This window comes from Sciurus carolinensis, chromosome 17 (genome assembly GCF_902686445.1).
Source record: "Sciurus carolinensis chromosome 17, mSciCar1.2, whole genome shotgun sequence".
Classification (NCBI taxonomy): Eukaryota; Metazoa; Chordata; class Mammalia; order Rodentia; family Sciuridae; genus Sciurus; species Sciurus carolinensis.
In genome coordinates, this window is record NC_062229.1 from 10,023,671 (window position 1) to 10,049,585 (window position 25,915).

The 25,915-nt window shown below is 37.5% G+C and overlaps 2 protein-coding genes across 2 annotated transcripts; both read left to right on the forward strand.

Moving 5' to 3' along the window:
* The first annotated feature begins 1,273 nt into the window (after positions 1–1,273).
* Positions 1,274–2,231, forward strand: LOC124969131 (olfactory receptor 18-like). Its single transcript, XM_047531963.1, is given in 2 exon segments — positions 1,274–1,471; positions 1,473–2,231. Coding segments are annotated over 2 exon segments (831 nt in total). The 5' UTR covers positions 1,274–1,399.
* A 15,454-nt stretch (positions 2,232–17,685) lies between these two features.
* On the forward strand, positions 17,686–19,754 carry LOC124968003 (putative gustatory receptor clone PTE01). The gene is made up of 2 exons (XM_047530410.1): positions 17,686–17,711; positions 18,776–19,754. Exons 1-2 carry the CDS (start codon positions 17,686–17,688, stop codon positions 19,752–19,754), a joined length of 1,005 nt encoding a protein of 334 aa, XP_047386366.1.
* Positions 19,755–25,915: the final 6,161 nt, after the last annotated feature.

Below are 25,915 nucleotides of genomic sequence, written 5' to 3' on the forward strand. Positions count from 1 at the left end.
GCATTTTCTAGTGCATGGCAATATTCTAAGACATTGATTCTTGACCCTGGCCCACCAAGAACTGTACATGTGGAGATCATGATTTAATTGGTTCTAAGCTATGGCAGAGCATCAGTGTATTTTAAATACCCACAGATAAATAAAATGTTCAACTAGGATTGATGACCACTGATCTAAGCACTTTACGTGTTTCATTTCATCTAATTTCTTAAGCACACCACTGTAAGGTAAGTTCAACTATAATCATTTTACAATGTGGAAATTCCCCAGGTGTTTGTTACATTGACATGTTTCTGCTTTTTTCTTTTGTATTTTCCCCCAAATTAAATCATACTCTGAAACACCAAGAGAAATGAGGATCACAGTTGCTCTCAGGGAACTGGTGAAGGAGAATTGAAATTCCTATATCAGGAAAAATTGAAATGAACAGCTGTTAACTATGCATAGGAAAGTTGGATGTCAGGCCTGGATTTGGGGAAGCATGGCCCTAAATTCCTCAATTGTCAGCAAGAGGGTTGAATTTGAAGAGGACTCAACACTTGTAAATGTTTAGGAATAGTAATTCATGTAAGTTTGAACCTGATCATCCGATCACTCCATACTATGTACACATATCTTAATATTACTCTATAATCCCCAAATATGTGACTATAATTTGTCAATGAAATAAAAAAAATATATATTTAAGTACTTTGACCAAGCTACCACAAAATGAGTGAGCATTTATTTCCATAAAGGAACAAAGTCAAGGAACAAAAATTGATGGAAATATGTGAAGATAATTGGTACAAAAATGCTTTCTGATTCTGAAACTTTGGCTTTAATTTAGAATTCAGATACTGTAATTTTAACAATTATAGAGGTTATCAATATTCTGTATCAGAGGAATTTTCTTTTTGCATTGGATTTAAACACACTAAGACTGCTTCTTACATTTTTAAAAATTAGAAAGATCTTTTTAAAGGTCATAGTAAATTTTTCCATATTTTCTTAAGAGACTATTATAATGTGATCAAGATTTATCTCTACTGTTTTGTTTTTGCTTTTCAAACAACATAGTCAAGTATCTCAAAAATAATTGTGTATAGAAAGAGGTGAATAACACAAAAATCAATGATCAAAGAGTTCTAAGATGTTTGGGTTTGTCAGAACTAAGAAATATTGCTGAGTATATATGGTCCTCAAATGTGAGGACTTTACTAGTGAATTGCTTTAATTGAAAGTTATGCAGTGGTTGTTGCTTGTTTGCTTATGTGCTTTTTCCAACATTTTTCTCATTTTCAAAAGGTGTCCAAGTAATACAGAGCCACAAAATCTAACACATTTCTCAGAATTTTTCCTCCTGGAACTCTCAGAAGATACAGACGTGCAGCCCATCCTCTTAGGACTGTTCCTGTCCATGTACCTGGTCACAGTGCTTGGGAACCTGCTCATCATCCTGGCTGTCAGCTCTGACTCCCACCTCCACACCCCCTATGTACTTCTTTCTCTCCACTCTGTCTTTGTCTGATATTGGTTTTATCTCCACCACAGTCCCAAAGATGATTGTGGACATCCTAACTCATAGCAGAGTCATCTCCTATGTGGGCTGCCTGACACAGATGTCTCTTTTTCTCATTTTTGGAAGTGTGGATGATCTGATTCTGGCTGTGATGGCCTATGACCGGTACGTGGCCATCTGTCACCCCCTGCATTATCCAGTCATTATGAACCCTCGCCTCTGTGGCTTCTTAGTTGTGATGTCCTTTTTGCTTAGTCTTTTGGAATCCCAACTGCACAATTTGATTGTTTTACAATTTACCCACATCAAGGATGTGGAAATTTCTAATTTCTTTTGCGACCCCTCTCAGCTCCTTAATCTTGACTGTTCTGAAACTTTTACCAAAAACATAGTCCTATGTTTTGCAGGTGCCGTATTTGGTTTTCTTCCTATCTCGGGGATTCTCTTCTCTTACTGTAAAATTGTTTCCTCCATTCTGAGAGTCCCATCATCAGATGGGAAGTACAAAGCCTTCTCCACCTGTGGGTCCCACCTGTCAGTTGTTTGCTTATTTTATGGGACTGGCCTTGGGGTGTACCTCAGTTCAGGTGTCTCAGTTTCTCCCAGAAAGGGTGCAGTGGCCTCAGTAGTATACACTGTGGTCACCCCCATGCTCAACCCTTTCATATACAGCCTGAGAAACAGGGACATCAAGAGGGGTATGTGGCGGGCCCTCAGAAAAGCCATTTAATCTCAGGTCCTGTGCCATCCATTTGCAGTGTGAATTGGAAAAGGCAGCAAAACCAAGCTTCTACCCCTGCAAATCTCACCTCTTTCATCTCATCATTTTGTGCCTCTCATGGGTTTCATCCCTCTTTATATTTCATATTTAAGTAATGCTTTTATGATCCATCTTTAGTGAGACTGTTCTCTATCCTTTGTACATCTTACTCCCTGCATTCCTGTATCCTATCATATCTACAAACCTTCTGGAAGTTCTTTTTAATGATACAGGCATGTCAGAAAGATGAACAATGTTTTTATACACTTAAAATCTATGTCTTTTCTAGAACTCATTTGTACTTTTCATACAATGTTTACTTACAAAATTGACTTATGCAGGTTATCTCTAAGGATGCATATTGCTAGTCCTCAAGCTTGCCTTGGTGAAGTCACCGAGGGTGCTTTAGGAATACTGATACCTGGGTCTCACCACCAGGAATTCTGATTTATTGAATTTGTATGTGGTCTGAGCATTTGTAGTTTTAGTGTACCCCTAATTTCTGCTGATAATTTTAGGAGTTTCCTTGTATGGAATGAGTTACTTTTCTCTTGTTGCTTTCAGGAGTCTCTGTTCATGTGTGATTTTTGACTGTAATATATCTCAGTGCAGGTGCCTTTGGATTTGTCATAGTTGGAGTTTATTGAGCTTTTAAATGTTTTTGTTGATGCCTTATAAGTATACCTAATGATGGGGTTCATTGTGATGTATTTATACATGCATATTTTATACATAATTTTTTTCCATTTTATTCCCAAGTACTTCCATCTCTCCCTTCCTGCTCCCCCAATCCCTTCCTCTATCTCATTGATCTCCCTTCTATTTATTTATTAATTGGTGTATTATAATTCTACATAAAAGTGAGATTCATTGTGAGACAGTCATACATGCACATAGCATAATTTGGCCAATTCCATTCCCCAGTAACTCCCTTTTCCCTCCTCCCACTCCCATTCTGTTCCTCTGTTTACTTTTCTTTCTTCTGTTTTCATGATATCCCTTTTTTATTTTCTTTTTCTCTCTAGCTTCTGCAGATGAAAGAAGTCATTCAACTCTTGTCTTTTTCAATCTAATCTATTTCACTTATTATGTGGTTCTCTAGTTCCACTCATTTACCAGCAAATGAAAAAATTCATTCTTCTTTTCAAACTACACTGAGACTGTGATTGAACTGTTTGAATGTGTATGTTTACTTTTTCAAATTCGGGCACTTTCAGTTTTCAATTTTCAAATTGGATCTCTGTCCTCTCTTTACCTCTTTCCCGAGTGGAACTTCCATAATGCTTAATTGGTTGGCTTGATGGTGTCCCGTAAGTCCCTGAGGCTCCCTTCTTTCTTCTTCATTTTTTTCTTTCGATTCTAGGATTCAATAATTTTAAGTGTTGAGATCATGCCCCTGACCCGAATTGAGGACTATGCAGGAAAGTGGAGGGATGTGACCTGGGTTTTAGGTACTTAGATCCCAAAGATCTGCTAGAAATTGAATTGGACAAGCAGCTAAAATGCTCCCAAGGGTGTCCACCTGGTTTTCTTACCCTTGTGACTTCCTCTAATGGAATGTGGAATAAACTCAATGACCTTCCTTCAGGAATGAAAATGTGGAAGAAGTGATAGGAAATCACATCACCTCTGGCAACAGAGTGAAAAAAAAATCTGGCTTTTAACTGTGGAAAAACAGAGAGGTTCCTCAAAAACTAAAAAATGGCACTACCATATGATCTAAGAATCCACTACTGGGTATATACACAAAGAAAATCAGTCTGTGGAAGGGACATCTGCGCTCTCATGTTTACTGTAGCACTATTCATAATAGTCAAGAAATGGAAACAATATATGTGTCCATCAATGAGCAAATAGATTAAAAATATATGGATATGTGGGACATGAAGACAATGGAACACTTCTGAGTTATAAGAAGGATGAAATCATATCATTTTTCACAACATGAATGGAACCAGGGAGAGAGAGGAGTGAGGGATAGCATAAAGTTGATTAATATGTACTAAGAGTTGAATAATAAGAGCTAGAGGTTATGTGGTTCTGTTACACAGTAGGGTGACTACAGATAATGATTATGCATTGTATGTATTTACACATATAGATCTCATATATTTTTTAAAAGCTAGAAAAAGGATGTTGAATGATTTTGCCTTAAAGAAGTACACCAGTTAAAAAATAATAGGAGGAAGATCAGTAGAGTAGAGAAAGGTGGTCAGAGGTAGGGACAAGGGGAGTAAAAGGGGTAGTACTGGGGATTGAAATGGAACAAATTGTTATATGTATTTATGAATATGTCAAAATGTATGCTAAAATTATGTAAAACTATAATGCACTAATAAAAACATTAAAAAAGAAATGACAAATGCTTGAAGAATTAGATACGCTTACCTTGATTTGAACATTACACAATGTATATTTGCATCAAAACACCACAAGGTATCCCATAATTATAGACAATTTTATGTATCAGCTAAAAATTTAAAAACAATAAAAATATTTAAAAAAATTATCTTTGAAAATGAATCTAGCTTTCTCTCTACTTCTCCTCAAGTATTTAGGTAAAATGTAAGTCACCATATAAGTATGTAAGAATCAATAGTTTTGTAAGATGTTATGGTTTAGTTATGTGGTGTCTTCCAAAAGCTCATGTGTGAGACCCTGTGAGAATGTTAAGAAGCAGAATGATTGGACTACAAGAGGTGTAGCTTAATCCACTGATACGGATTAACTGAAAGTTAGTGGTAAGCAGCTAGGGTGTGGTTGGAGGATGTAGGTCACAAGGATGCATTTGGATGTATACTTTGTCCTTGATGAGCAGAGTTCTCTCTGCTTCCTGAGCTTCTTTCCTCCACCACACTCTTCTACCATGATGTTCTGCTTCTCCTCATGCTCAGAGCTATGGGCTGGCTGTCTATGGACTGAGAGCTCTGAAACCATAAGCCAAATAAACTTTTCCTCCTCTAAATGTCTTAGCTGGGCCTTTTGGTCACAGGGATGAAAAAGTAGACTAAAACGTAAGATATCAATGCAATTCAACTGGAGAGAAAAAACTTAGAATTGAACACACATTTAAATTAGTTTAGAATGCATACATCTCTAACACAAAATGCCAATCCAAGAAAGGACTAAGGAAATGAAAATAAGATGTTCTCCTTAGAGACAAATACTCAGAAACAGAAATAGTATTTTTTTTGTATAGAATATCTAATTCTACCTAGACATGATAGTAATATAATGGATTTCTAGATATCAAAATCCCACACCGAATTGTTAAATTGAATTAAAGTCTGAATTTTATGTACATATTGTACAACTTGGAAGTCAGAAGCAAGTACAGATGAGTTTCCTCCTGCAAAGTTTTCAAGTACATGTACTTTTCTCCTTTTCCTCTTCTATTGATATTATGTCCTCAGAGACAGGATAACATGGGTCAGTTGACTAATTAGGAGCTATGTGCATTGAACCTCCAAGGTCACACAATTTAAATAATTAGTGGGTGCCTTCAGACCTTTCCTTTGCCAGTTCAGTACAGTGACTACATCCCAGTGTCAACTTTCCTTCTGGTCACTGGATCAGAAGGCCCAGCCTGAGTTTGTCTTCTTCAGAGTCCTCAGAATAGACCCTGAGACTTTACTGCCCATCAGGTAGAATCATAGCAGTGGATCCACACTGCTTGGTAGGGCCCCAAGAGAGACAACAAAGCCCAGTAAGTGCCGAGGGAGATGGTGGAAGGAGGAACTGTCAGGACATTACTTCCTCACAATCAGGACAAATGACAATTGAGAAAGTGTATGGATTCAGCTTGAAATGACCACAGCCATCTTGAGTTGTAACCAGCATAATTGTCCCTGAATAATCCTAGCTGGGTTTTCCCACATAGTTTGCAAGCAAACTGTAAATAGATAAAATCAGTATAGTCACCTGTAGGGTTTTAATATTGGACACTGGCTCCAGGGATGCACCTGACCCTTTGAATGTACATTAAGATAAACCAGGTACATTCCAGTCAAGATAAAGTCACTTTTGTCCTAACCCATAACTATGCACCTCTTTCTGACCCCACATGTGGAGATTCAACTTGTCTTTCTGCCACTCAGGACCACACTTCTGTCAGTGAGTCCCCTAATAAATTTCATTCTGTGAAATCCTATATCTCTTTCTTTGGTTTCACCATACTTTGGGGTCCTTCCTAATATGTTAGAATCAGGCTTTTCTGGAACAGATTGATGGGAGAATATAAAAAATTTTACCTCAGAGAACAAAATTTATAATTTGGTTCTGGAATGGTCTGGAATTCTTGTTCAGAGTTCTGCTGTCCTCTCACACTGGTCCTAGCTCCTATAGGCATGTCTCTAAGCTGTCCCTTAAGCAATCCAAAATTGTCATGCAAGAGATGATGAGATTGATGAGAAGAAGTGTATTACTCAGAGTTCTCTAGAGGAACAATACCAAGAGGATATGTATGATTATAAAAAGGGGATTTATTAGATCAGAAGCTGGATAGCTCTGCAATGGCCATCTGCAGGCTGAAGAACTGGATTCCTTCAGTAGCTGCTTAGTCCCGAAGCTGGGGCCTCAGAACAAGAGGGATCAAGGATGCAGCTCCAGTCTGAGACAGAAGGCCTAGAAACTCCCTGGAGAGCTGCCAGTCAGAGTCTGCTTTGGAAGAGTGATGGAGCTAGAGTTTGATGTCCTCAGACAATTGCAGGAGCATTCAAAGCGCTCTCTCAAGAAGAATCAAGCTTTTTAAGGAAGTCAGATCCTAAGCTAACATGGTGAAGATTTGGGCCTACTTTTTCTTCTATTAGGCACAGGCTGTCTGTTCTAGTGCCTAAGTCTTTGATCCACTTTGAGTTGAGTTTTATGCAGGATAAGAGATAGGGGTTTAATTTCATTTTGTTACATATGGATTTCCAATTTTCCCAGTGCCATTTGTTGAATAGTCTATCTTTTCTCCAGTGAATGTTTTTGGCACCATTGTCTAGCATGAGATAACTGTTTTTATGTGGGTTTGCCTCTGTGTCTTCTATTCTGTACCATTGGTCTACCTGCCTATTTTGGTGCCAATACCATGCCATTTTTGTTACTATGGCTCCGTAGCATAGTTTAAGATCTGGTGTTGTGATGCCTCCTACTTCACTCTTCTTGCTAAGTGTTGCTTTGGCTATTCTGGGTCTCTTATTTTTCTAAATTAATTTCATGATTGCTTTTTTCTGGTTCTATGAAGAATGTCTTTCGAGTTTGCATCTGCTTCCTCATTCTTCCATATTTCTTTTCATCCAGGCCCCTGTTTATTGAACTGTGCTGCCTGCATTAAGGGTGGGTCCTCTCAGTTCATTGTCCTCCATGCAGCAACACTCTCACTGACACACCCAGAAGCCTTTTAATCTTAGGCATCTCTTAATCCAACCAAGTTGGAATTCAGATGAATCATCACAAAGAAGACAAGAGCAACCATGACACCATGAGCCTTTATGAAGGACCTCCTAGTTGCCAAGCTCTCAGCTTTGTATTCTCTGTAGCCTGTTTCATTTCAACTGCATAGTCTCCAAGTTGTTATTGCTCACATTATTGTTATTTTAGAGAAAATAAAAGGAGTATAGGAATTTTATACAATGTGCACTACATTTTCAGGTAGTGGGGAGGAAATCAGATTCGAATTGCGAAGTCTGACTCCAGACATAAGGCACTGGCCAGTTTCCTCCCTGGACAACCCAACCAGTCATTTCACTTCCTCATCACTCCAGGAATAGTCCCCTTTGCTCCCTGTGCTCTTGTCCTGTTCTTGGTGTTCATGGTCAATCACAGTGAAGAGCAGAGGGTGACACCTGTTTCATCTACTCTGAAGAATGGCTGAGGTCACAGGCAGAGGTCACAGGAAGAGGTCACAGAAAGCATACACACATGAGAAGCCATGGCAGGACTCTCTCTTGTCCCTCTCATGTCACTTCAGTCACCCACTTCTTCATCCACTCTTGCAGTCGTTCCACTGAGTCACAACGGAGACCATTAAGTCATGGACTTGGGTTCCATCCTACTCAGGAAACTGGAGTTAAAAGATGGGCCTTAGATCTAACTGTGGTTAAAGTCTTCTAGAACACTGATTTAATTTTCAAGAGATCAAGAAACAAATAAGAATGAAATTACGGCATTTGTTAGTAAATGAATAGAGTTAGAGAACATCATGCTAAGTGAAATAAGTCAAGCCCAAAAAACCAAAGGCCAAATGTTTTCTCTGATATGGGGATGCTAATTCACAATGGCGAGCAGATAGGGGAGAATAGAGTTATTTTAGATTAGGTAGAGGGGAGTGAAGGGAGGGGAAGGGTCATGGGGGTAGGAAGGATAGTAGAGTGAAACAAACATTATTACCTCATGTACATGTATGACTGCAAGACCGATGTGATAATACAATATGTATAATCAGAAAAATGAGATCATACTCTATTTATGTATAATCTATCAAAATGTATAAATGCATTCTACTATCATATACAACAAAATAGAACAAATTTTAAAAAATTAAGAAAAGAAATGTGAATAGAACTCAGACTGAAATTTAATATTTGCTCCACTGTTTTCTGTGTGACATAGAGCAAGTTCTTAATATCTCTGAGACTCTGCATTGTCATTGAATTAATATCTAGTTGATACAACTGCACTGAGCAAGGCTTGCACAGGTAATGAATGATACATCCTCTGTGCCAAGGAAGGTGTAGGCTCTGGGAAATCCAAAATGAATGCTTCAGTCACTCCTCTCCAAATATTCAGAATTTCCTTACATAAGAACAAAAATGTCCTGTTAGGGGACTAGGAAAGCCATAACACAAGGTCCCAGGTTATTTAGGTCAAACAGTATAGTGATAACTCTTATCCTATTTTAAGGATGTGGACATCTCTAATTTATTCTGTGATCTTTCTCAATTCTTTAGATTTGCCTTTCTCAAACCTTTACCAAAAGCATGGTCACATATTTTGTTGATGCTGTATATGGTTTTCCTCCTTTTCCCAGTATAATTTTCTCTTACTATAAAGTTGTTTTTACTATTTTGAGAATTCCAACACCAGGTGGGAAGTATGAAGTCTTCACCTGTGGGTCTCACCTGTCAGTTGCTTGCTTACATTATGAAGCAGAAATTGGAGTGTCCCTTGCTTCAGCTGTATCACATTTTCCAAAAATGGTCCAAGTAGCCTCGGTGATATACACTGTGGTCACCCCCAGGCTGAATCCCTTCATCCATAGTCTGAGAAACAGGGACATGAAAAGTCCCTGAGAAGTCTCCCCAGCAGAACGGCTAATCTCTGGACCTATGGCTTCCTTTTAGAATATTGGTTGGGAAAGGCAACAAATCTATCTATACCTGTAAATCCTGCCTCCTTGGTCTTATTATTTTTGTAGTTTAATGTTTTTAACCTCCATCATCTTACATAGTAGGGAGATGGTTTCCAGGGTTGGTGGGAGGGAGGAATGGGAACTTTATAAAAGTAGGCACTGTTTCAATTTGAGAAAATGAAAATTTTCTGGAGATGGATAATAGTGATGGTTTCACAACAATGTAAATGAGGTTACTGCCACTAGGGAGTGTATTTTTAAATAATTTAAATGGTAAATGTTTGTTATGTATATCTTAGCACAGTACAAATAGAATAAATAAAAAAACACATACAAATGAAGTGACTATTGCACATGAGCATCCTCCAGAGTACATGAAGGTTTAAAAACTTTGGTGGGCATTCTTTTCTCTTATACTTCTTTCTCCATTAACATTTATTAATTCTGTAGAGGTTGGGATAACAGACCAATTTGTCTAATTATGAGCACTGTGGATTGAGACTCCAAGGGCATATACTGGTAAACATTCACCTTGTGTCTCCAGCCTTCAGCATGATGATTCTAGTCCAGTGGCTCTATGCCTGTGTCTGCTCTCCCATGATATACTGCACCAGGAAGGTCCCATCACTATATTCATATCAATCCTGAAGACAGAGTCTGAAACTTCACTGGCTCCAGGCAGAGGAGGAGTGTTGGATCCATAGTTCTTGGTCACGAGGCAGCAGACACAGAGTGTAACCAAGTAAGTGCCGAGGGAGTCAGGGACAGAGGAAGGACTGGCTATGGGAGCATTGTTCCTTTATTATTGAGACAAACCTGATGTCCATTTCCCTTTCACTCCAGGAGAGACCTCTTACTTCCTGGGTGTTCCAGCTAGATCACAGTGGAGAGCTGTGATTGGCACCTGCTGCCTGAGTTGTAGGTAGGATAGCTTTGGTCACAGGCAGTGTTCACAAAGCAGTGACTTGTAATTCAGCACAGACCTCTCTCTCCCTCACCCCAAGACATGCATGCAGCTCTCTACGTCTTCCATCATTCTTACAATCTGCCACTCAATCTCAAAAGGAGGAATAAAGTTGGCTCCTGGCATTCCTAGTCAGGTATCTGGAGACCTTAAAATGCACTTCAGATATATCTGTGGTTAAGGCCTCTAGGCTTCTCCTTAAAACTGATGGTTGAGAAACAAACATTTCAGTGTCCCAGGTCCAGAGACTGGCAATATAATTTTGAATTCTGTTAGCTTCTCTTTTCCTTCTTTCCATCCTCCCTTCCCTTTTCCCTCCTGCTTGTGTGCGTGATCTCTCTCTCTCTCTTTGTCTCTCTCTCTGTTTCTTTGGATTACTATTGGGGATTGAACCTAGGGCCTCATGCTTGCTAGGCAAGTGCTCCACCAATGAGCTATTTCCTGAATCCTCCATTTATTATTTCTGTTATGTAGGACAAATGTTTAGTATCTCTGAAACTCAATATAGTCATTTGAGTTGGATTATAGTTGATAGAACTTCACCAAGCAAAGATTAGACAGATAAAACATGCTCTCTATGTGATTAATATAGAATGGATAAATGGATATAAAAATAACTGCAGGGGAGATCCAAGATGGGGAACTGGAGGGAGGCTGCGTTCCTTGTCGCTCCTTAACTCCGGTTTCAAGCAGAGGATATCTGTTTCTTCGTGAGGCAGTTTTTGCTGCTTATTGATCCCCTGCTGTTTACCCCATTTGTCTGCTGTGACCACCTGCAGTCTGCCAGCATATTGATGTCTTTTTTAGTGCAGATTGCTCGCTGTCAGGTGCCTATCATCCACCATTTGCCCGCTTCTCGCCTGTCCATCGCCTGCCTTACACCTATCCATCACCCAATGCACGAGGTTCACCTCCTGACAACAGTCAGCAAACAGATCGCGGACTGCCAGTGGAGCACCAGCTGCCTGCTGTTGCCTGGAAGTTCACTGTTACACTACCTGTAGGTTTGATTACATGTGGCTGCTGCCATTTTGAGACAACAGCCAGGCCCCATAGGACCCCTGGCCAGACTGACTGAGCCCAGTCTCCAGGATCCCTCAGCCTGACCGATCACTCCCTGCCTCTGGGCCCTCACATCGACTAACTGCTCCCTGCCACCAGGACCCCCAGACCAACTGACTGTGCCCTATCACCAGGACCTCAGACCAAATGATTGCAACTGGCCTCCAGGATCCCACAACCACACCAAATACACCCGACCTCCAGGACCCCTGTCTGACCAACCGTATCCCGCCTCCAGGACCTCCTGCTGACCACGGCCACACCCTGAGCTGCAGCTCCCCATTTGCCAACACATTTGGAAGCCAGAGCGGCCATCTTGGATAATCCTGGAAGCTTGAGCTCCGATCTTTAGGTGCGGCAAAACCCATCTTGAGATGCCTGCTGGAGGCTTGAATCTCATTGTCAGGTACCTCTCATGCATCAGGCTACAGAACTCTGGGAGGTTTCATTACTATATGACTGTTATACTGTAGATTTTCTTTTTTCTCCTTATTGAAAAAATTTAAGTTTTTATTTCTTTACTTTTCTGGCTCTCTTTTCCTTTTTTTTACCTGTTCCCTCAGTCTCTTTCTCCCTTTTTTGCATGCTAACATCCAATTTCTTTTGATTACACTCTCACCCTTTCATTTATCTAGAACTTCTGTATATTCTTTTCTTATCCCATTAACAGCCACATTCTACATCCCTCTGCATCCTCTTTGTCCTCCATTAGAAATTGCAGACTTTATTGCAAATCTGTTTGTTTTACTGAAGATAATATTTGAACTCATTCTGTTTATTATGACAATTTTGTTATTGTCCTCATAGGGGCTATTTGGTCTAGGATTTCATAGTGTCAGAATTGGGCACTGCTAATATTGATTTCCCCTTAAAGAAAGGGTTTTGGTAGTCTGGCCATTTTGACAATATTAATTCTGCCTATCCAAGATCATGGGAGATCTTTCCATCTTCTAAGGTCTTCCTCAATTTCTTTCTTCAATGTTTTGTAGTTTTCATTGTAGAGATCTTTTACCTCTTTGGTTAGATTGATTCCCAAGTATTTTATTTTTTTGAGGCTATTGCAAATGTAGTTGTTTTCCTCATTTCCCTTTCAACTGTTTTATTGCTTGCGTATAAAAATGCTTTAGATTTATGCGTGTTGATTTTATAGCCTGCTATTTTGCTGAATTCATTGATGAGGTCTAGAAGTTTTCTGGAGGAAGTTCTTGGATCCTCTAAATAGAGAATCATGTCATCAGCGAATAGTGACAGCTTAAGTTCCTCTTTTCCTATTAGTATCCCTTTAATTTCTTTGGTCTGCCTAATTGCTCTGACTAGAGTTTTGAGGACAATGTTGAATAGAAGTGGTGAAAAAGGACATCCCTGTCTTGTTCCCATTTTTAAAGGGAATGGTTTCAGTTTTTCTCCATTAAGAATGATGTTGGCCATGGGCTTAGCATAATTAGCCTTTACAATGTGCAGGTATGTTCCTACTATCCCTGTTTTTCCTAGTGTTTTGAGCATGAAGGGGTGTTGTATTTTGTTGAATGCTTTTTCTGTGTCAATTGAAATAACCATATGATTCTTATCCTTAAGTCTATTGACATGATGGATTATGTTTATTGATTTACCGATGTTAAACCATCCTTGCAGTCCAGGGATGAACCCCACTTGAACTTGTAATCCTCCTGTATCAGTCTCTTGAGTTGCTGGGATTACAGGTATTCACTAGTGCACCTGGCCTTATTGTATGTTTTTCTGTATCTATTAAGATAACATGGTTTCTGCCTTTTAATCTCGATGTGGTAACTTATACACACATACATACATATATACATATATTTTCTAATTTGAAATACCTTGTATTGTTGGGATAAACTCAGTTTTGTCATTAGAATATCTTCTTTTTTTTCTCCAATTTCTAACATTTTTTTCTTATGCCTTCTCTCTTTTATTCATTGGTTGCACCAGAGTATTCTTTAGTTTATTAGGCTTTTCAAAGATGAATTTTGAATTGTTGATTATCTCCATTGTGTTTTTCAACTGAGGTAGTGAAAAGGAATTATACATATGAATTTTGGAGCCTGACAGCTTGGATTTGAAGCCCTGTTCCACCTCTTCATCAAGAAACCTTGGAAAAGTTAATTTGGACAAGACCTCAGTTTACCTTAGTGTTTTCATCTAGATAAACAAGTATTAAATAAGATAATATGGGGAAACTATTTAGAAAAGAACGTTTTGGACATAAGTATTCAATTAAATGTTGGTATTGCTAGGATCTACAAGCAAATTTATTAGCATATGTTAAGAAATGGTGGATTTTAGATCACCTACCTTGAGGCTCATAATTTATTTAAAAACAAAATAAGCTAGCAGCATTATTCCCATAACTTATGACTCTTGGCAGATCCTAAATTTATTATGATCAAGATCCCATATTAGAATTTGTTCTAGGGTGTAGGATTGCTTATATGTAAGGAGGACATACAAGGATAAGGGAAGTGTACTGCTTCCCCTGTGAGAGGGAAACCTCTTCATATCTCTATGTCTTATACCAACACTTCCTAGCCCTCTTTAAATTGAAAAAAGAAAGATGAACAAAAGAGCAGAAAAGAAATGTTATGGGAACTATAAAAAAAGTTTTATAATATGTTACATGAGAACAAAATTACATACATGAATCACAACTATGTAACATAAATATGACTGTGAACAATTGAGAGATGATGTGCAAAAATAAAAGTAGTGTGGGGCTGGGTTTGTAGGTCAGTGGTGGAGTGCTTGCCTAGCACATGCAAGGTACTGGGTTCAGTCCTCAGTACCACATTAAAAATAAAGGCATTGTGTCCACCTATAACTAAAAAAATAAAATAAAATAAAAGTAGTGTAATGGGGTAGAGGGATTATGAGGGATTTTAAGTTAAATGTTGTTTGATAGTCATGTCCTCTTTTTGATAAAATACCAGTATTTATAAGCTTGATATTCATAAATCAATAACTATCCTATATTCTAATAGTGATTCTGCTGAGAAAGAAATCAGGAAAACCATCCCATTCATCACCACCTAAAAGTAAAAATACTTGGGAATTAATTTAATCAATGGGGTGAAAGACCTCTATATGAATACTATAGAACACTGAAGAAAGAAATTGAAGAAGTGCTTAGAAGACGGAAAACCCTGCCATGTTCTTGAATAGGCAGAATTAATATTGTCAAAATGGCCATATTACCAAAAGCATTGTATGATTCAATGGAATTCCAATCAAAATACTAATGACATTCTTTGCAGAACTAGAAAAAATAGTCCTAAAATTCATTTGGAAGAATAAATGACATAGAATGGTCAAAGCAATCTTGAGGAAGAAGAATAATGCTGGAGGTATCACAATACCTGATTTCAAATTATGCTACAAAGCTAGAGCAACAAAAACAACTCAAAAACATTTAACACCAAAAGAAGCAAATAACTCAATCAATAAAAGGGCAAAAAAAACCTAAATAGACACTTCTCAAAAGAAGAAATACAAATCACCAACAAATACATGAAAAAATGTTCAATATCCCTAGCAATAAGAGAAATGCACTGAGATTTCACTTCACTCGTCAGAATGGCATTAATAAGAATACCAACAATAATAAATGCTGATGAGGATTGTTGGTGGGACTTCAAATTAGTACAATCATTCTGGAAAGCAGTAGGGAGATTCCTCAAAAAACTAAGAATGGAATCATCATATGACCCAGCTATTTATCCCAAAGAACTAAAATCAGCATACTAATATGATACAGCCACATCAATGTTTATAGCAGCACAAATCGCAATAGCCAAGTTATGGAACCAGCCCAGGTGCCCATTAATATATGAATGGATTAAGAAAATGTGGCCTATATATACAATGGAGTTTTACTCAGTCATAGAGAAGAATGAAATTATGTATTTGCTGGTAAATGGATGGAACTGAAGAATGTCATGCTCAGTGAAAAAGTCAGACTCAGAAAAATCAAGCATTGAATGTTTTCTCTCATATGTGGAAGCTAGAGCAAAATAAGGGATAAAAAAGGTGTGTTGGGGTGGATATCATAATGATAAAGGGAATATCAGTAGGGCAGAAGAAGGAGATTGAGGGGGAGAGAGGAGGGTTGGGAAAGAAGAGGAAATATGGAATGAATTTGACAAAATTATGGTATGTTCATGTATAAATATGCCACAGCAAAGTCCACCTTTATATATATTTATAAAGCACCAATTAAAAATAAATACATAGAAGGAAGACCAATAGAACAGAGGAAAGGGAATAGGAGGGAAAGAAGAGGCACTGGGGACTGAAATGGAGCAAATTAAATTCCATGCATGTATGATTATGTCAAAACGAACCCAACTATTATGAAATAACTGTAATGAACCAACAAAAGCATAAAATGCCGGTAAAAGGTACATATGTATATGTATATATATATATATATATATGTAGACATATACACATGCACATTACCACACTGCTATTAAAATCAATAATACAAGGTGCTGTTCTATGTGCAATGTGAATTTAATCTTCACAAAACCCAATGAGGTGGCTATGTGTTTTATAACAGAGAAATTTGTGGAATAAAGAGTTAAAGTAAAAAAAAAATGTCATATAAAACTGGGGAGAAGGTAAAATAGCTTTTGTTTGTGTCCATGTCATGGACACGAGGGTTCTATAATTCCAATTATCAGCATCTGCAATATTTGTTTTTTCACAGACTATGGTATAGATTTTCATGGGTACATAATGACAAAAAGATTCAGATAGAGAAGGAGGTGGAGAATTCTTATTTCTTGGAGTTAAACACTGTTTAGAGTTTCCAGTCATCCCAGGAATGAGTACCCTTTAACAATTACATTTATCAATAAATTCATATTTTCATAAGAATTGAGTTCTTTAGTTCTTTAAACACAATGGTCAAATATTTATTAGGTTCTAAACTTCCCTAATATGTCAGATATGTACTCGAGATAAGTGTTATTCTTTCCATTTCCATTAAGTAGTATAAGCTCAGAGAGGTGGAAAGATTGATACATATTCTACAGATTATAGCAGGTCAATGGTGTGAAATCAAGATGTTCATTTCCTGTCTCCCAGTGCAGGATACTCTACTGTAGTCAATGGAAACTATATTCCTGAAGGAAATGAAATTTATTAGTACAATACCATGGAAACATTATTATTAGGGCCACTGCAGGGATATTTTTGATGGTGTATTTTTTTTTTTTTTTGCAGTGCCAGGGATTGAACCCAGGGCCTTGTGCTTGACAGGCAAGCACTCTACCAACTGAGCTACATCCCCAGCCTGATGGTGTATCTTAATAGAGGATATATTTATAATAACTAATATTTTATTGGAACAATACAGGTGATAATAGTAAAACTGTACTTGTCTCAATTACTGGAAATCAATCATTATCCAATACACACATATTGCATAGAAATTCTCACTTGTGTGATAGAGAAAAAGAATTTTGAAAGGACTGTCATAATGATGAAAAAATTAAGTGATATTTCCTCCTCAGGTAATTTTGAATGTTATTTAAAGCATTTGAAGTAGCTGTATGCACTTCATAGAAAGACATAAATATTTAGTGAAAAGTAGCACATTTCAGGAGAAATGGGTTTAGGTCCTTTGGGCAGTTTTCTTAAATGCTGTTCATGGATACATAAATCAATATGACATGGAGACAATGACAGGAAAATACACTAACCAAACTCTTGTTACTAGTTACTTTTGGGGGACAGGAGGGTAGAAGAATGTAATCATGAAAAACTGAAATTTTATAGGTAACCATCAAAATCTGTGTCAAATATGATTTTTGAATGTAGAATGAATACAGAATAGAGATTTATTTATGCCACAATGAAACCCGCTATTCTGCACATTTAATATGTACCAATAAAACATTTAAATATTATTTTTGAACCATGTATCATTAATGTGTATATTTTAGTATGGATGGTGATTATTTTCATTAATAAAAATTACTACCATAGAGCTTGTATGAAGTGCCAAGAAGTGCACAGAGGTAGTGATTCTCAACTCTAATGTAGAAATGGTCGTGAGAAACTTCACATGCAGGTAGTATGACTGCATTGATTTTGACCTGTGGTCACTGTAGCTGGATATTTTAAAAAGTTAACCAATAAATGTGTTGACAAATGAAACTGAGAAATACTGATATATGCAATTCAAAACATTTTAAAACACTTTCATGTATGTAATTTTCACCTCCATTATGCAAATGAGGAAACTGCCCAGGTGTGTCCTATACTTTCTTTTACAGTTTTTCCCAGTTAAAACAGAGTGTGAATTGACAAATTAATTAACTTGACTTGTCTTTGGATAGCTGAAATGAATTGCAATTCATTTGTCAGGAAGGATTGATGTGAAAATCTAACTAAACATAAGAAGTTGGGGACTCAAACCTAGGGTTTGAGACTCTTCTTGATGCTGAAGTGCTATGATATAAGAAAGATTATGATCAACAAAACAATTAAGCAGAGTGCATGGACCTATAGGAGAGAATTTATATATTAAATAATTTTTAGAAGATAACTATTTTTGATCAAGTATATCCTTGAAGGAGGGAAATCAGAAAAATCAAAGAAGAGTGGATTTATTTGCTAGCAGATAATTGGCAAGTTATTTTTGATTATAAACAACTGATTTTTATTTAGTGTGCACATTGATTTCTAGCACTTAGTTTGTTGATAAATATTCTAAGTTAATTGAACTTACACCATTTTTGTCAAATAAAATGAGATGTATTCCACAGTCTAAATTTCTTTCAATAAGACTGATTTTTTTTCCTACAAAGGGAAGAATATGTCTTATTCACTATTTTATCTTAAACAAGTAGGTTACTATTTAACCAAGACCATGAACTTGTGTGTAATGTGCTTGGTCTTCAAACATTACTCAGTTGAGTGTCTCTAAAGTAGTTGTGAACAGGAGGTAAATAACACAGATGCAAAGAATGAAAGAGTTCTAGGAAAACTGGATATATCATAGTCAGAAATGTCTCTCAAAGTCATGGAACACAAGTGTGGAAGTTTTACTTAGGAATACTTGAATTTAAGATATATACAGAATCCTTGATGACTCTTTAATTCTGTCTGCCACTGTCTTTTCTTTCTCAAAAGGTATCCAAACAATAAAGAACCACAAAATGTAACACAGCCCTCAGAATTCCATCTCCTACAACTCTCAGAGGATCCAGACCTGCAACCCATCATCTTTGGACTGTTCCTGTCCAGGTACCTGGTCACAGTGCTTGGGAACCTGCTCATCATCCTGGCTGTCAGCTCTGACTCCCACCTCCACACCCCCTTCTTCCTCTCCAACCTGTCATCGACTGATACTTGTTTCATCTCCACCATGGTTCCAAAGATGATTTTTGTGGACATCCAGACTCACAGCAGAGTCATCTCCTATGTGGGCTGCCAGACACAGATGTCTCTTTTTATCATTTTTGGATGCATGGATGATATGCTTCTGACTGTGATGGCTTATGGCTGCTTTGTGGCCATCTGTCATCCTCTGCATTACTCAGTCATCTTGAACCCTTGCCTCTGTGTCTCCTTAGTGTTGATGTCTTTCTTAGTTAGCCTTTTGAACTCACTGTTGCACAATTTGATTGTCTTACAATTTCCCCACTTCAAGGATGTGGAAATTGCTAATTTCTTCTGTGACCCTTCTCAGCTTCTTAATATTTCCTGTTCTGATGCTTTTACCAATAATATAGTCATGTGTTTTGTGGTTACCATATCTGGTCTTCTTCCCATCTCAGGGATCTCTTTCTCTTATTATAAAATTATTTCCTCCATTCTGAGAATCCCATCTTTGGGTGGGAAGTACAAAACCTTCTCCACCTGTGGGTCCCACCTGGCAGTTGTTTGTTTATTTTATGGAACAGGCTTTGGAGTGTACCTTGGATCAGCTGTGTCAACTTCTCCCAGAAAGGGTGCAGTGGCCTCAGTGATGTACACAGTGGTCACTCCTATGCTGAATCCCTTCATCTACAGACTGAGGAACAAGGACGTTAGAAGCACTTTGAGGAAACTCCACAGCAGCAGTTTAGTCTCAGGACCTGTGGTTTCCATCTTGGAATATAGTTCGTAAATATAGCAAAAGCAAACACCTAGACATGTAAATCATGTCTTCTGGTTTACATCAGATTTGTATTTTGTGTACTTTAATTATCATAATGTTTCATAGTAGAATGGAGGTGGTGTTATTTGGGAGAAGGAGAAATGGGAGGATTTTAAAATGTATATAAAGTTTCCATTTAGGAGGATGAAAAACTTCTTGGGATGGACGTCACTGATGACTGGACATTGATTTAAATGTAATTAACATCTAAATTTTGCACTTTTACTCTGTGTCTTCTTGGTTGTAATATTATTTTTGTTAGCCTTTTGGACTCCCAGCTGCACAAATTGATTGCCTTACAATTTATTACTTTAAGGAGGTGGAAAATTCCAACTTCTTCTATCACCCTTCTCCACTTATAAATACTGCCTGTTCTGATACTTTCACTAATAACATAGTCATTTATTTTCTTGGTGCAATATTATGTACTTCCTGTCTCAAGGATCCTTTTTTTTAATTTTTTCATTTTTTTATTTTTTATTTTTTATTTTTTTTATTGTATACAAATGGGATACATGTTGTTTCTCTATTTGTACATAGAGTCAAGGCATACCATTTGTGTAATCATACGTTTACATAGGGCAATGATGTTTGATTATTTTTTTTTCTCCCCCCCACCCCTCCCACCCTTCTTTTCCCTCTATACAGTCCTTCTTTCCTTCATTCTTACTTCTCTCCTTATCCCTAACCCTAAACCTAACCCTAAACCTAATGCTAACCCCTCCCACCCCCCATTATGTGTCCTCATCCACTTATCAGTGAGATCATTCATCCGTTAGTTTTTTGAGATTGGCTTATCTCACTTAGCATGATATTCTCCAATTTCATCCATTTGCCGGTAAATGCCATAATTTTATCATACTTCATTGCGGAGTAATATTCCATTGTATATATATGGCACAGTTTCTTTATCCGTTAATCAAATGAAGGGCATGTAGGATGGTTCCACAATCTAGCTATGGTGAATTGAGCAGCAATGAACATTGATGTGGCTGTATCTTTGTAGTATGATGATTTTAAGTCCTTTGGGTATAGGCCAAGGAGTGGGATAGCTGGGTCAAATGGTGTTTCCATTCCAAGCTTTCTGAGTAATCTCCACACTGCTTTCCAGAGTGGCTGCACTAATTTGCAACCCCACCATCAATGTATGAGTGTTCCTTTTTCACCACATCCTCACCAACACCTATTGTTGCTTGTATTCTTGATAATCGCCATTCTAATTGGGGTGAGATGAAATCTTAGGGTAGTTTTGATTTGCATTTCCCTTATTACTAGGGATGTTGAACATTTTTTCATATATCTGTTGATTACTTGTACATCTTATTCTGTGAAGTGTCTGTTCATTTCCTTAGCCCATTTGTTGATTGGATTATTTGTATTCTTCTTGTAGAGTTTTTGGAGTTCTTTATAGATTCTGAAAATTAGCGCTCTATCTGAAGTATGGTTAGCAAAGATATTCTCCCACTCTGTAGGCTCTCTCTTCACATTGCTGATAGTTTCCTTTGCTGAGAGAAAACTTTTTAGTTTGAATCTATCCCAGTTGTTGATTCTTGCTTTTATTTCTTGTGCTACGGGAGTCCTGTTAAGGAAGTCTGATCCTAAGCCAACAAGGTGAAGATTTGGACCTACTTTTTCTTCTATAAGATGCAGGGTCTCTGGTCTGATTCTGAGGTCCTTGATCCATTTTGAGTTGAGTTTTGTGTAGGGTGAGAGATAGGGGTTTAATTTCATTCTATTGCATATGGTTCTCCAGTTTTCCCAGCACCATTTGTTGAAGAGGCTATCTTTTCTCCATTGCATATTTTTGGAACCTTTGTCTAGTATGAGAAAATTGTATTTATTTGGGTTTGTGTCCATGTCCTCTATTCTGTACCATTGATCTACCTGTCTATTTTGGTACCAATACCATGCCGTTTTTGTTACTATTGCTTTGTAGTAGAGTTGAAGATCTGGTATTGCAATACCCCCTGCTTCGCTCTTGCTACTGAGGATTGCTTTAGCTATTCTAGGTTTTTTATTCTTCCAGATGAATTTCATAATTGCTTGCTCTATTTCTGCAAGGTACATCATTGGGATTTTAATTGGAATTGCATTGAATCTGTATAGCACTTTAGGTAGTATGGCCATTTTGACAATATTAATTCTGCCTATCCAGGAACATGGGAGATCTTTCCATCTTCTAAGGTTTTCTTGAATTTCTTTCTTTAGTGTTCTGTAGTTCTCATTGTAGAGGTCTTTCACCTCTTTTGTGAGATTGATTCCCAAGTATTTTATTTTTTTTGATGCTATTGTGGATGGGGTAGTATTCCTAATTTCTCTTTCTGAAGATTCATCACTTATGTATAAAAATGCATTGGATTTATGAGCATTGATCTTGTAACCTCCTACTTTACTGAATTCACTTATGAGTTCTAAAAGTTTTCTGGTGGAATTTCTTGGTTCCTCTAAATATATAATCATGTCATCAGTGAACTGGGATAGTTTGAGTTCTTCTTTTCCTATTCGTATCCCTTTAATTTCTTTGGTTTGTCTAATTGCTCTGGCTAGAGTCTCAAGGACGATGTTGAATAGAAGTGGTGAAAGAGGGCATCCCTGCCTTGTTCCAGTTTTTAGGGGGAACGCTTTCAGTTTTTCAACATTTAGAATGATATTAGCCATGGGCTTAGCGTAGATGGCCTTTATAATGTTAAGGAATGTTCCCACAACCCCAATTTTTTCTAGTGTTTTGAGCATGAAGGGATGCTGTGTTTTATCGAATGCTTTTTCTGCATCTATTGAAATAATCATGTGATTCTTAACTTTAAGTCTGTTGATATGGTGAATGACATTTATTGATTTCCTGATGTTGAACCAACCTTGCATCCCTGGGATAAAACCCACTTGATCGTGGTGCACTATCTTTTTAATATATATTTGTATGCGATTTGCTAAAATTTTGTTGAGAATATTTGCGTCGATGTTCATTAAGAATATTGGTCTGAAATTTTCTTTCCTCGATGTGTCTCTGTCTGGTTTAGGTATCAGGGTGATATTGGCTTCATAGAACGAGTTTGGGAGGGTTCCCTCCTCTTCTATTTCATGGAATAGTTTGAGGAGTATTGGAATGATCTCTTTTTCAAAGGTTTTATAGAATGCGGCTGAGAACCCATCTGGTCCTGGACTTTTCTTTGTTGGTAGGCTTTTGATGACCTCTTCTATTTCATTGCTTGAAATTGGTTTATTTAAGTTGTGTATGTCCTCCTTGTTCAGTTTAGGTAATTCATATGTCTCTAGAAATTTGTTGATGTCTTCGAGGTTTTCTGTTTTGTTGGAGTATAGATTTTCAAAATAGCTTCTAATTATGTTTTGTGTTTCACTAATGTCTGTTGTGATGTTTCCTTTTTCATTCCGAATTTTAGTAATTTGAGTTTTCTCCCTCTTTCTCTTTGTTAGTGTGGCAAAGGGTTTATCAATTTTATTTATTTTTTCAAAGATCCAACTGTTTATTTTGTTAATTCTTCCAATTGTTTCTTTTGTGTCGATTTCGTTGATTTCGGCTCTGATTTTAACTATTTCCTGTCTTCTACTACTTTTGGTATTGGTCTGCTCTTCTTTTTCTAGCGCTTTGAGCTGTAGTGTTAAGTCGTTTATTTGTTGATTTCTACTTTTTTTTTGAACGTGCCCCATGAAATAAATCTTCCTCTAAGTACTGCTTTCATAGTGTCCCAGAGTTTTTGATATGATGTGTCTTTGTTCTCGTTTACTTCGAAGAATTTTTTTATTTCCCTCCTGATGTCTTCTGTTATCCATTCATCATATAATAGTGTATTATTTAATCTCCAGGTAGGAGATGTTTCTGTTTCTTATTCTGTCATTTATTTCTAATTTCAATCCATTATGATCTGATAGAGTACAAGGTAGTATCTCTATCTTCTTGTATTTGCTAACAGTAGCTTTGTGGCATAAAATATGGTCTATTTTAGAGAAGGATCCATGTGCTGCTGAGAAGAAAGTGTATTCGTTCTCTGTTGGATGGTATATTCTATATATGTCCGTTAAGTCTAAATTGTTGATTGTGTTGTTGAGAACTATAGTTTCTTTATTCAATTTTTGTTTGGATGATCTATCCAGTGGTGAGAGAGGTGTGTTAAAATCGCCTAGTATTATTGTGTTGTGGTCTATTTGATTTCTGGAATTGAGAAGGATTTGTTTGATGTACGTGAATGAGCCAATGTTCGAGGCATAGATATTTATGATTGTTATGTCTTGCTGATTTATGCTTCCTTAAGCAGCATGTAATGTCCTTCTTTATCCCTTCTGACTAGTTTTGGTTTGAAGTCCACATTATCTGAAATGAGGATGGATACTCCAGCTTTTTTGCTGTGTCCGTGTGCATGGTATATTTTTCCCCATCCTTTCACCTTTAGTCTATGGGTGTCTCTTTCTATGAGATGAGTCTCTTGCAGGCAGCATATTATTGGATTTTTCTTTTTAATCCAATCTGCCAGTCTATGTCTTTTGATTGATGAATTCAGGCCATTAACATTCAGGGTTATTATTGTGATATGATTTGTATTCCCAGTCAATTGACTCATATTTCTTTTTGACATGATTTGGTTTCTCCTTTATTTGGCTATTGCTTTAGGCTAGCACCTCCTGTTGCTGATTTGCATCATTGTTTTTCATCTCTTCCTCATGGAATATTTTGCTGAGAGTGTACTGTAATGCTGGCTTTCTTTTTGTAATTTCCTTTAGCTTTTGTTTATCATGGAAGGATTTTATTTCATCATCAAATTTGAAGGTAAGTTTTGGTGGTTATAAGATTCTTGGTTGGTATCCGTTTTCTTTCAGGGCTTGGTATATGTTGTTCCAGGCCCTTCTAGCTTTTAGGGTCTGGAATGAAAAATCTGCTGATATTCTTATTGGTTTCCCTCTGAATGTAATTTGATTCTTTTCTCTCACGGCCTTTAAAATTCTGTCTTTATTTTGTATGTTAGGTATTTTCATAATAATGTGCCTTGGTGTCGGTCTGTTGTAATTTTGTATGTTTGGAGTTCTATAAGCCTCTTGTACTTGGTTTTCCATTTCATTCTTCAGATTTGGGAAATTTTCTGATATTATTTCATTGAATAGATTGTTCATTCCTTTGGTTTGTTTCTCTAAGCCTTCCTCAATCCCAATAATTCTTAAATTTGGCCTTTTCATGATATCCCATAATTCTTGTAGATTCTGTTCATGATTTCTTACCATTTTCTCTGTTTGTTCAACTTTGTTTTCAAGATTAAACAATTTGTCTTCAATATCTGAGGTTCTGTCTTCAAGGTGTTCTATCCTATTGGTTATGCTTTCTATGGAGTTTTTAACTTGGTTTATTGTTTCCTTCATTTCAAGTATTTCAGTTTGCTTTTTTTTCAATATCTCTAACTCTTTATTAAAATGATCTCTTGCTTCCCATGTTTGGTCTTTTAACTGTTGATTGGTGCAATCATTTAATGCCTGCATTTCCTCTTTCATCTCCTCCTTCAATGCCTGCATTTGCTCTTTCATCTCCTCATTTGCTTCCCTGATCGTTTTAATTACGTACATTCTGAACTCCCTTTCTGACATTTCTTCTGCTGTGCTGTCATTGGGTTTTATTGATGTAGTATCTAGGTTTGTTTGGGACATTATCTTCCCTTGTTTTCTCATATTGGTCAGCTGTCAGTGGGGCCCTGTGATATTGCATATTTCCTCTATTGGCTTATAGTGTCCCGGTAGATTTCCAGTGTATCACCTCCCAGCCTTCAGTAGCCTGATGTCTTGGAGGAATTTGATAATGCAGTGCATCCAAAGAAAGCTTCCCCTAGCCCCCTACTGGATCCAGGGTTTGGAGCTGGCTCTGTGCGGAAAGGTTCTCACTGGGGGCCTGCACCATGCAGCTGGCCATGTGGGAGGAGCCCACTGTCGGAGTGTGGAAGGCTACCTTGGGAAGACTCTAGCTGCCCTGCCCTGCTCTGATAAGCCACCCCTATCTCTGCCTGCCACCCGGGCCGAGCTTTACCCAGTGGGCAGACTTACCCATGGCTCTCTTTCACTCTGAGTCTCTCAATGCCTCCCCTTCTTAACTCCTGGGTTCTGGAGTGACTGGGGATGCAGTCACCCTCTAGGCCGCC

Excerpts from the sequence above, each read along its gene's own strand:
- LOC124968003 (XM_047530410.1), top strand. The coding sequence starts at position 17,686 with ATGGTCGTGAGAAACTTCACATGCAG. Across the intron at positions 17,712-18,775 it reads GTGAGAAACTTCACATGCAG|GTATCCAAACAATAAAGAAC; the intron begins GTAGTATGACTG and ends CTTTCTCAAAAG.